General features: G+C 41.0%; 1 protein-coding gene across 1 annotated transcript; it reads left to right on the top strand.

Moving 5' to 3' along the window:
* Nucleotides 1–2,551: 2,551 nt before the first annotated feature.
* On the top strand, nucleotides 2,552–10,547 carry EIF4E1B (eukaryotic translation initiation factor 4E family member 1B). Its single transcript, XM_063296450.1, has 7 exons — nucleotides 2,552–2,569; nucleotides 4,038–4,126; nucleotides 4,987–5,082; nucleotides 6,986–7,049; nucleotides 7,783–7,896; nucleotides 8,646–8,785; nucleotides 10,433–10,547. Exons 1-7 carry the CDS (start codon nucleotides 2,552–2,554, stop codon nucleotides 10,545–10,547), a joined length of 636 nt encoding a protein of 211 aa, XP_063152520.1.
* The last annotated feature ends 2,183 nt before the right edge of the window (nucleotides 10,548–12,730 follow it).

Genomic DNA, 12,730 nt, shown 5'->3' with positions numbered 1-12,730 from the left:
GTCTGGGATGAGAGCCCCATGATTAGGAGGGAGAGCTTTGAAGCCATAGACTGGACTCTTCATGATATTTGTGGCAAGAATGAGGCCTTTTGTTTGCTGTGATGATTTTTGTCAGCTTCTACCAGTTGTGAAAAGAGAAAATGATACTGATGTGCATCAAAAAATCATACTTATGGAGAAGCTTCATCAAGTTTTAACTGAAGAAAAACATGTGATTGAGTGAGAGAGAAGATATTTTGAGTTCTTATTGGAAGTTGGGGAAGACAAGATTCAGAAAAATGAAAATGATGAAATAGAATTACCTGAAGATATGGTTCTGCCAGGAAGAACTATGGAAGAAGGTATTGATTTCATCTACCCGACTTTCAAAACTCCTGCAGAACTGTTCTCAAAGAACTCTATTTCAATGAAATGATGAGAAAAATCAATTCCACATACATTAGATGTTTCCCTGGAATCAGGAAAGAATACTGTTCCTTCAATGCCATCAGTGAAGGAGCTAACACCACTCATTTTCCAACAGAATTCCTTGATTCACTTAAACTCTCTCTGGATTGCCACCACATAAACTGGAATTGAAGTAGGATCTCCCATCATTTTAATGGGGAACTTGGATCTTCCAAGGCTTTGCAATGGAATGCAGACGATCGTGGAATCACAAGAATCTCATTGTAGCAAAGATAAACATTGATATGTTCAAAAATGACATTGTCATGATTCCAAGAATTACGCTCAATTTATGAGAAGATGAAGATGTTCCTCTTCAGCAGACCCAATTCTTGATATAGTCATGCTTTGCTCTCACTATACATAAAGCACAAGGACAAACCATGGAGAATGTGCTGGTTTATCTGGAGAAACTGGTATTCCAGCATGGTCAGCTGTATGTTGCTTTAAGCTGAGGAAAAAAGTGAATTTAGAGTATTCTTAAAGAATGGCAGATCAACCAGAAATGTTGTCATCAAAAGCGTCCTTGTTAAATGAAAAGCATCTATATTTCTCTTGCTATGCGTCTTCTTTAATAAACTGGTGTTTTCTTCCTTAATTTCCAAACCAAAAGCAATCCACCTGTGGTCATTCTGTTTCTCTCTTTAAGTAAGGAAAAATCTCTGAAAGGATGACCCAAGGGGTCACAGGTTGTCTAGTAAGGAACAATAAATGGAAACTCCAGCATAAAATAACAGAAGTACAGCTTATTAACTGGAATTCTATTACTTATGGCCTGAATGAGAGAATGGGTAAATTAGTTTACCAGCAAAAAGATATTTGTGTGTTATCCCAGTCATCTAGGAATTATGGGTGCTGAAGTTAAACACATCCAAAGGATGCCAAGTTAGGGAAGATTGGTCAAGACCGTTTGTCAGTGGTCACCTGAAATACATTTAAACACTGACATCATAATATTAAGAGCTTTTCAAAATCAGATATAACTGCTTATCATGTTTTCCTATACACTCATACGTACCTGCAAATTTAAATAAAACTTTATGTGTTTGATGAAGCGGACTGTGGACTATAAGCATTTATACTGCAATAAATGAATTTAAGGTGCCACTGTATTCTTTATTGTTACCCCTCTGAAATTGTAATGTTGTTTTAGAACAGGCTGCTCTGAGACAGCTGCAGGCGTACAACTGATGCTAGTATTTGTGGTTGCTCCCACACCATCCAAGAAGGAGCAACACTCAGTCCTGATAGTTACCTGTTCAATTTCCTGTCTAAGCAAGCAAGCAGCATCAACAGTCCCACCACTAGACCACTGTCTTGGGCAGCAATACTTGAGACAGATGACAGCCGTCAGAACTGTTCATGCCACATGGTCTGCCCTGTGAAAGCCCAATGAAGCTCAGTTGACCAAATGAAACAGAGGAGAGCGTCCTGTGTCAGTCAAGGGGTTTCTCTAGGCGGAATGGGGAGAGAAGGCCTTGTTCCCTCTGCTTGAAACAGGAAAATGTGGGCCCTTCCTAGGCATAGCATCCATTTGTCTTACCCTCTCTTGGTATGGGTTGGGCCCAGAGAGAGTGGGCAGGCAAGAACAGGCTGATAGATGACAATTGACAGCATGATGTTCAAAAGCCTCCTAAAACTTTGATGGAATCTGGAGTAGCTGACTTGGAAAAATGGCCTGTTCTTCAAATGCTAGCCTGTTTTTAAAAATAGGCCCACATCCATTTCATTCTTATCTACAGTTAATGTTGTTCAGCATTCCTCTTGTTTTCAGTTTCACAGGGACTTTCTCCCCCCAACCCCTGCAACAAGTTCCTGTTTTTTTCTGTCGTAATTTTGTCATAGAGAAATTGACCCAGGTCCTTTAACACTGAGGGCTTCAGTGTATTTTCAGGACTCTAATGACCCTGTTTGCCCTATGTGTCATGCTCCACCCAATAAAGGGAGTTAACAGATTCTACAAATGAAATGCAGTCAACTCTCATGGTTTTTCAGAGAAGAAGAAAGAAGAGCCCGTCTGGTTTGGGGATTTAAAGAGGTTCTCAAAGGTACCTTCTAGATAAAAAGGAGATCTGAAGAATTAGGAACCATTATTGTCTATAAAATGGCAGCAGCAATGATGGTAGGTAACACAGAGTTTAGTTATTTTTGCTGAGTTTTTTCTCTCAAGCTGCAGCTGCAGAGACAGTATAAAATGGAGTCTTAATTCTTAAACTCCATGTTTAACTTTTTGAGAACTCATTGTGGTTGGGGGAGAAATAAAACTAGGCTGATTCATATATTGGAAGAATGTTTCTGCTTTGCATTACGTGGGAGTTAAATTCAATTGAATGCAATGGGATATACTTCTGAGCAAATATACATAGTAAACCCCTGTGACTTGGCAAGTATTCCAAACTCTGGTCTTACACTACCTAAATAAATCAGAATACCTACCATTTCTCTTATCTGGTATAAACTGCATGGAAAGTTTTTCTCTGAATTAGCCAGCAGAGTTCCTGTATTCCTAACTATAATGGGAGAGTTCCTGTACCTTTAAGTGAAATGAAAGAAACTCTACATGTTGGGGAAATCTCATAGCTTGTTACTGTAGTGGTGATAGTATGCCTACTAAAGGTGCTGAATTCATGCTAGGAAAATAAGTAGATTCTTGGACTACCATGCCATGTACTGGTTCTAGAACCACTAAATGGATGGGGATGAGGGAATAGGAATATGTTACTGGTTATGAAAACAATTCTCAAGCTGTTGCTTGAAGAAAATACAAGCAGGGCCAAGGTGACCTGCCTAATATAGCTGGTATGAAGAAAGTAGGCCATCAACTCATTGGGCAGTGACTTTTCCTTCGTAGCTCTGCTTAATCCCCTTGTAGTTAGGTCTTTAAACAAACAAACCCTGCAAAGTCTACAGTGGCAGCCTCCTTCTCTGCTTGCCCTATGGGTGGTTCTGTGAAATGAAGATGGTACTAAAGTTTGGGAAGCCAACAAACTGCCTGTTTTCCTGTCACTCCTATCAAAGGTTTGGAAATAGTTAGAAAGGCACTTTGGCAGCTTGTAATGTTGCTAATTCAGTTTAGCCAAGAATTGCCTTGGTTTATTCACCCTGCGTCCTGTCCTTTGAGATGGTGGCTCAGCCTTTTCCAGGAGGTGTTTCATGCTGCAGAAGCTCTGTCTGTTTGGGATTGTAAACACTTGAAACTAGAGCAGTTTTTCCTTGGGGCTAGAATGGGTCTGGGAAAAACTCTTAATATGCCTGGGATATGAAGCTTTCTAAGCTCTGAGAAATAACTGCTTCTCCCAATCTGGAGAAAAGGCACATGGATAGGTTTTGTCTCTTAACGTTGTATGTCCAGGTAAAAGCTTTCGAATTTCGAATTTGCTCTTCAGAAAGAACATGGGTCTGAAATGTATGGGCTTCTCAGTTTCTAAAAAACCTGTTGGCTGTTATTTCATCTGCAGGGCCTTATTGCTTCAGGGTTTGGTCATCTTTAGCTTGTGTTATTGTTTAGCCAGTTAAAGACTACAGGAAAAATCTGGGAGAGATGACTGTCCTGTCCATTGCCATAGCATTGCCCTTTGTTCAAACATTAGGCAAGCACACAGGAAGAGCATCAGAAGCACAAGACTAAGAGAGGGGAGATGGTTGTGGAGCACTTCATCAAGCACCCGCTGCAGAACAGGTATTAGCGATAAAATGGGGTGCACTGCTGATGGTATTATGTCCAATGTCCTGTTGTTGGGCTTCAATGTTTGTTATTCTTTCTTACCAGCCATTCCTTTCATGGACCATCAACGTCCTGAACACGTACATTTAAATGTAACTAAAGGAAGCATTTAAGTATCATAGAACAGATATTTATTTCCAAGAAACATTTTTATTTATTTATTTAGCACATTTTTCCACTGCCCATCTCAAACACGACTCTGGGCAACTTACATTAAAACAACAGTTCATATCAATTAAAAACATTATAAAGTATAAATATACAATATAACAAAACTCTAAAAATATGTAAATATTATAAAATATATCAAGTTAAAAGTTAAAACCCAAGATGGTAAGATGTTTGCTAGTTCTCAAAAAGTTAAGAAATTGCTGTACTTCTGCAGATGTTATAGATATCACATATGAAAAATGCCCTACTCTCAGCTTAAACATATATTAACTGTCTCACGTCTTTTTTCTCTGATCAGTGGGAATCACATTCTCGAAATAATGTATCTGATCATTTTCAAAAGCTTAAGATCATCCAACTTTCACTTTTATACTCCTTTACTGTACAAGAAAAGGAGAAATAGAGAAAAGCCTGATTTTTTCAGCCATTCTAAACTGAAATTTTAGTATGTATTGGCTACAGTCATCAGTCCTGTTTAGTTATTCTAGGAGAGAGAGAGAATCACATTTAGGCTAAGCTGAGCATGGAGCAACTCTTTCCACAAGATAAGCATTAAGAAGCATGATGATAATTTGGCTTTCACACAGCATTTCCCTGTATTTGCTCTGGTTAGTAACTTCATTGTACCTTCTTTTAATTCATAGGTGGGCCTTATGGTTCTTCAAAAATGACAAGAGCAAAACTTGGCAAGACAACTTGCGGCTTGTCACCAAGTTTGATACTGTGGAAGACTTCTGGGCGTGAGTGTGTTCTTACCCTCGTCCTTACATTTAATATTCCAGTCAGACAATCCTGGAGAAGTAATATGATCATAGGTTAAGTCATTTAGCATGTGGATCAAATAGCACTATGTTTACCTTGGTCAGAGGAAAAAATAGAAGATTCTGAAGAACTTATTTATAAATGATTAATATTGCAATAAGGGAGCTGGCAAATGCCATCTTGTTAATCTTTTTTCCCACTGGTAACAAATACAGGTGCTTGTTAGAATAAGTTTAGTTTATTGATATAGAGATGGGTCTCTCCTCCCCCCCGCCGCGCCATACATTGGGGTAACAGTAGCTCTGTAAGTAACTTGCTGGGTACATAGGCCTCCATAACCAAATCAGTGATGTAAAACAATTCAGAGGATTTTTTTTCCTACATGGCATTAGATCAATACTAGTTTCCTGTTAAAGAATTCTTAAGGCACACCTGCAATTGAGATGCAGACTGGATCAACACGTTGCAGGAGAGTAACTGTATTAGCCTGCTGCAGCAAAAACAGTCCTGTATCTCCCAAGTGAACTGCAGTCTACAAAATTTGATGCCAGCTCTGTGGGCTCTTAAAATAGCACCCTTCTTGTAAACTGCTGCAAACTTTGCAACAAAGGAACTCAGTGAGCCAATCAGTGTTCTTCTAGCTAATAAATAGAGTGCTATTGTTGTTTAATGACATTCATTCAGTTTTCTATCCCAAGCTACTAAATGTCCTGGTGCAATAAAAATCTCCTACTTCCCCCACTTCATACAAAAAGGAAAAATACATTGCTAGCATCCCCCTTTTCCAGCCATGTTCCCAAAACATCTTGCATGCTTTTGTTGGCTGTTTGCAAAAAAAAAAAAAAAAAAAATCTGAGCAGTTGCTAAAAAAAAGATAACTGGGAAGCTACCATTTTTCTAATGCATTTAAAAACAACTGCTAAAAGAATAGCTAATTGTAATCTCACAACCAGGTGCTTTCCCCAGTAGCTATAATTGTATTTACATGTTGTTATAGTGGAGGAGAAAGGGAAGATATATTCTAAGGGCTACCTACAAACCGGCACTAGGAACAGGATGCTGAAGGTTGCTACTGATGAGAAATAGGAGAGATAATCCTGGAATAGCAGACCACCACCACTTTTCCCACAAGAGAAAGAAAGTCTGCTAGCCTTCATTTGAGAAGGAAAAAAAGTCAAGGAACAACCTTGCAACCTACATGGAAGAAAGGGGGCAGATGAATCCATTTTTTGTCCATTTCACCATGGCTTCTTTTGCCTGAGAAGAATCTGCAAAGAGTCAAAATAGCCTGGATTAATCCTGTCTGAATGTTAAGGTGGAATCAGAAGGACAGTGTATATTTTGTCTGGTCATATGGACCCTCCCACCCAATTCAGAGCAATTGCAGTAATGGGGGAATCTGTGAAGACATTGAGCCAACTCTCCCCTTTAAGGACCTGTAAAACTCCTACAGGTAGCGTGAGACAAGAGTTATTGCCAGTGAGAAAACTGTACATCCAGAACATCATCATTGCAAAAGAAAAGAGTCCTTCCTCCCTCCCTCCCTTGGCATAAATTTATTGTATAAAGAAAATTCTAGGAACTGAGTATCCTTGTTCAATTAGAATTATGAAAGTAAAATGGATAGCACTGATATCAATGCTTGGGAAATGAATTATATCTACATGCTAAAAATGTCATATGCAATACCTAAAATGCAGCTAAGCCAGATGTGTGCTGTAGGAAGTTAATAATGATTTCCTGTGATATGTACCTGGATTTAGTGAAAAGATTTCTGGATTAGGGTTTTGGAGATGTCTATGCAGATTAGTTTGTTTTCTTATAGAATTGAAGTCAATCAACTATGTTGCTAACATCTCTCTCCTATTCTTGAAATTGCAGACTGTATAGCCATATCCAACTAGCTAGCAAGCTGACTTCTGGCTGTGACTACTCTCTTTTCAAAGTAAGTCTTCCTCCAGTTGACAACCTGACCCCATACCCATTGAATTTTGCCATGAGGATCTCCTACATGAAAGTGAACAGAGAGTGAAGCTTAACTCTCTCAACCTGGACATTGTCCTAATACTGGACATTACTTATAATTATGCTGGCTGGGAATGCTGGGAGCTGAAGTCAGCATATTTGGAAATTGTCCATGTTAGGGAATAATGGTTTAATTTTATGCCTCGCTTGTTAGAAAACCTGTGCATCCCACCTGAATAAGAATGTGTCTGTAACCTTATACACTGTGAAAATGGATATGACTCATATGTATTGAGGTGGTGTCAGCCCCACTAGGTAGACAAGACCAAGAAATCAATACTGCAAGAATCCTGACACTACTTTTATTGAGATTGGCTGTAAGTCTGACTCTGTTGTCCCTCCTCTTCCTCATAGTTCAGTGAATTAGGGCGGTGCCGGTCTGAGTTACTTCCAAACGTTATCTGGACATTCTGGACTTAAAACGTGTTTTACCCTTTGAGCCTTGGCAACGAAACTTGCATATCTTCATCAAGGTCATCTTACCTTGTCATGCCTAGTCTCCCTGAACTTTGGAAAGTTCTTAAAAGTGCAAATAATACATAAGCACGCATCAACAGGGCAGCTGACCTAAAACCTTACTAAGATGGGGTAACCTTCCCCCTTACTCTGTACATCTGGCAAGCATTTATTATCCTTCGACATTTTTCTGCCAGGATGGTATTGAACCCATGTGGGAAGATAACTGGAACAAGCATGGTGGTCGTTGGCTTATCACATTGGCCAAACAGCAGCGGCATACAGAACTTGACCGTTTCTGGTTAGAGACTGTAAGTAAGCAGAATACAGTTTATATCTCCCTCCCCTCACCCCCACCACACACACACCAGTTTCTAAAACTTGGTGGTTCTCTGGATTGTGGCCATATTTCTGTAATGGATCCAAATGCTCATCTGTCTCTCTTGAGTAGATAGGACTACTTGCATAATTGCTCAGGTTTAGTAATTCCTTCCCCAGAGGAGACCACACTAGCTTATTCTGAGATGGGCAATATGCCCTCAGACTAATTTAAAAGGTGTTTGAAAGTAATCAGTTTATACAGCTGGTAAGTGTGTTTTCCTTCCCCCTCTTTTCTAGCAGCTTACTGGGCAGAAGAAGAAAAACATATTGGAAAAGAGAGAAGGAGATGTTGAACAGAGATCATGTAACCCAGGACAAAGTAGGGCTACCAGATCTGGGTCACGAAAATCCAGACCTCTAGAAGGCAACTACTGTAAAAGATATAGGAAACTGTAGGTCTTTGCTGACATCTTGTGGTCATTTGGATTCTTGCAGCCCAGGTCTTGGTGTAGTCACGTGTCCTGTTTAAGCAAACAGTGCCCATTTCTCACTTATCAGGTTCATAGAGTGTAGAAAAGATTAGTTCTTGTTTGTCTCCCAAGATTATATCCTTTTTCCTCCAGTATCAGTATTAAGCTGACAGATCCTTGGGGCAGGAAAACCTGGTGCATCAGACCAATGCTGACATCTGGTTCCCTGTACACTTCATGTGGATTTTCCTCCTGCCCCTTTTCTGTAGCTGTTGTGCCTGATTGGAGAGATGTTCTGTGACTACAGTGATGATGTCTGTGGGGCAGTCATCAATATCCGTGCCAAAGGGGACAAAATTGCCATTTGGACCCGGGAGGCAGAGAACCGGGATGGAGTAATTCATATTGGGTGAGTGTCACCTTCAGAGGGCCTGCTCCAGGCACCCTCCCAGGCTGAGGTCTGGTGAGTACCTACCTGAGAACTGACCTTTTTAGAGGCAGACCCCATGGACTTTGGAAAGCCTTGCACCATCCTTCCTGCCTTTTTGGCACCTAGCAAAGACAGATTAATTCTCCCATACTACCCCCCACCCACTTCAAATTATATGGCTGCCCATCTCAAATCCATGACTCTGGGCAGCTAATGTTAAAAAAAAAACATAAAATAGATAACTGTAAAAACAACAGACACATAATTAGCAGCTGAATTTAAAAAAAAAAGAACCAACCAACAACAAAACAACATAATGCATTAGCATTGTCTTGTTAACTTGTAATTGCTTTTACTTTTTCTTCTGATGGATTTCACTATGTATTTTGTACAGGTAGTCCTTGACTTATGACCACAATTGGGACCGGATTTTCTGTTGCTAAGCGATATGGTTGTAAAGCGGAACATCATGTGACCACATCGTTTAGCGACAGCAATACAGGCACTCCCCATTGCCATTGTTAACTGAATCCCACAGGTCGTTAGCCAAGGACCCACCCCTTCTAAGCCATTCCGGGCTTGGTCCCTCCCAGCCCCGGGCCTTGGTTCTTCCAAGGTAAGGGACTGCCTCCCCTTCAGTTCCCCGCAGCTGCCTATTCCCCCATCTCTGCCTTTTTGGCTGACCTGCTCCCTGCCTTGTGGGGCAGCAAGCAGCCCCAGAACCGCACAGCTCTGGGGCTGCTTGCCGTGCTGAGGCTCAGGGATTTCTTGGTGTACCGCAGCTCTGGTGCTGCAAGAAGCCACTGAGCTGCAGCACAGCGTGAAGCCGCAGCTGCCCCAGCTTGGCCCAGCAGTGCGGCACAAAGCTGCAGCACCCTGAGAAGCTCCAGCTGCTCCAGCCCAGTCCAGGTACAGTCACCCTCGCCACCCTGCGCTCCACTGCCCCAGCTGACCTTTGCTGTTTTCCTGCTCCCGCTGCTGACCAAGCATGCCTGGCCTGGCCCCTTACAAGGCATGCTGGCCATGTGAGGCCTTCTCCCAAGGTCTTGCGAGGAAACCACTGTGCAGAACCTCGGGAAGAGGGCCTTGTCCAGCCAGCAGCTACCTTGCGAAGGGCCAGGCCGGGCACGCTTGGTCAGCAACAGGAGCAGGAAGATGGTGAAGGTCAGCTGGGGTGGCAGGGGCCACAGAGTGCAGGGGGCCAAAAGGTCATAGGTGGGGGGGAGATGGGGGTGGGGGAAGTTGAAATGCCCCTGCAGTCATAAGTGTGGGCAGGCTGCCGAGCACCTGAATTTTGATCACGTGACCCCAGGGGTGCCACAACGGCCATAACTTCAAGGACCAGTCATAAGTCCCTTTGTTCAGTGCTGCTGTAACTTTGAACGGTCGCTGAACGAATAGTTGTAAGTCGAGGACTACCTGTATTTTGTAAAATGACTTAATGTATCTTTTTATTGTTTTACCCATTTTTAATTGTAATTCTTTAATTGTAAATGGCTCTAGATTTCTTTTCTTAAATGAGATTTCTTTAAAAGGAAGCAATAAGAAATGTATGAAATAAAAATCACTAGTGATTAATATCTTTAATGGCACTCTTATACAAAATGACTCTGTTCTCTCTTTCAGGCGTGTGTATAAGGAACACCTGGGCCTCTCTTCAAAAGTGGTAATTGGTTATCAGGCTCATGCAGACACAGCTACCAAGAGTGGCTCCCTCATGAAAAACAAATTTGTAGTGTGAGCCAACTGAGCTTGAACTCTACCTTTGGTAGGATGGATGATGGCCAAAGATGAAGGTTTAGTGTGTGTCTGCTCTTCCCATTAAAATGTTGTAACCAAACATTCTGGATTCTTGTCCTGGACTGGAGTTATATGGAAAGTATTTATACTTGGGAGCAAAATCGTTCCTGTTAACCTCAACTTTAAGCTTAAGTTTAAATCTTTAAGCTAAGAGAGCATTGCTTAAAGCAGAACCTGCTTCCTGTAACTTTCTAGTTCTATGATCAGAAAAACCCAGACAATGGAATCAATAGGATTGTGAGAATGACTTGGTACCAAGATAGCAGAGGAGTTTGCCAAGAAACAGATCTTGCCTTTTTGCTTCTAATCTCCTCCCTAAACCTAGACTCACTTCAGGTTTTACATGGCTTCAAGGTGAGATACCTAGATAAACCAGACTTTATTTTCAGTAAAAGGACGCATTCTTTTGCTACCCCTGAAGGAAATGCATTTCTGAAAGAGTGGGTCAATCATGCTAAATTTTTCTGAACATCTCTGTATAGGGCTTAAATGAACTAAACCTTACAGATCCAGTTCTCATGTACAGTTTGGATAGTACGGAAACACACTCTGCTCTGCTCTTGTTAACTTCAGCCATCAATGCTTAAACCCTTATCTTCCTCTGTCGGGTACTGAATGAGCTAGGTGCAAGAGCTGTTCGACTGAAAGGGGCAGTGCCAGCCTTCTGCCCTGAAACAGCTTGCATAGCTGTTAAGCATGCTATGCAGCTGACTCAAAGGGCAATGAGTTGACTTCCTGCAATTAGCCTCTGCAATTGAGATGATACCAGGTCTGTGCTGGGCGACTCAGCACTGCTGGTTCATTAACTGCTATGAATAATGTAAGCAGCAGGACGTTTGCCTGTAATAACTAGCCCTGGAACGCCTACGTAAATATGGCCAGCTGCAGTGAAAAAGTACAGTCCAAGCCAAACAACTCCATAGGGTGTATATAGGTATGCGTGTGTGCATATGTGCACATCTGTAGGGGTGGGAATGGTGATTGTTGTGTTGCAGACCTTGTATGATGTTGCTAAGTTATGAAGACCAGATCAAAATCAAAACCCATTTTTATCTCTGCCAGGTCAGCCATCAGTTACTCTGGTGTGGAGCCTAGCTTAATCTGTATGTGCTACCGATGTCCCATAGCTTTCCAATCACAGTATACACTCCAAAGGCTTCAAACGCACTTAAAAATTAACTGATACCAATCTCTCCCATTCTCCGATATTCTTTTACTAGTAAGAATGAAAACCAGAATATTTATAGCTTAACAAGTGTTGTTGTTTTGCCAAGATCTTTTGGCCCCTGGCTCGTACAGAGTTAAGTAACGGATAATGCATTTTTTAATGATTAACAAGACCATCAGTGATTGTACATCAGAAGCCTCTTTCTGTCATTAAAAAAAAAAGTTTGCTTAAAATAGTTTTATGTGGGAACTGCCTTAGGTTGAACGGGGGTTAATTGTAAAAACGAAAAGTACATCCTATGTGGAGAACACCCACTGCAGCTTTAATCCCTGTGCTCAGAATTTGGTACATAAAGTTTATATGGGTAGCTAATGGATAATACCATTACTTACATAAGATATGTAGGTGGAAAGCTTTTTGTAATGAGTACATTCCTGTTTAATGTTAAACAGCATTTATGCTGACAGAATAGATGAAGGAAGAGGAAAAGTGAATTATTAATAAACATTAAGTGGCAAAGAAATGGCAAAATAGGGCCTTAACAATTTGTCTAATAAAATAGCTGTTGGGAAGAAGACCCACTTAGGAACTGGGTAGCTAAAGTGGCAGAAAGAATATAGTAAGGATGGCAGAAAACCAAAGTTAGTATAAGAAAGATGTGAAGAAATACTGTATTTCAACAGAATGTAGTACTAGCCCATTGTTATTCATCTTAGTTGGGATGTGCTTCAATGATATTTTATCCTTTCTTTGAACATCTCTTCCCACTTCCTTTCTTATTCAAAGACAGTGATATCCATATGGATTATGGAGCACACATGAATGCAGGTCCCTTTTTAAAAAAAAAAACTGAAGAGAGGACAAAAGATTTCTGTGGGGGATTCAAACAAAAGTTAAAATCAAATACTCAGGACTCATTAACCTTTTTGAAAATTGGATGAGCTCCTTTGTCTTGG

Source organism: Candoia aspera, chromosome 2 (assembly GCF_035149785.1).
Source record: "Candoia aspera isolate rCanAsp1 chromosome 2, rCanAsp1.hap2, whole genome shotgun sequence".
NCBI classification, from domain to species: Eukaryota; Metazoa; Chordata; class Lepidosauria; order Squamata; family Boidae; genus Candoia; species Candoia aspera.
This window is presented reverse-complemented; position numbering and strand designations above follow the sequence as displayed.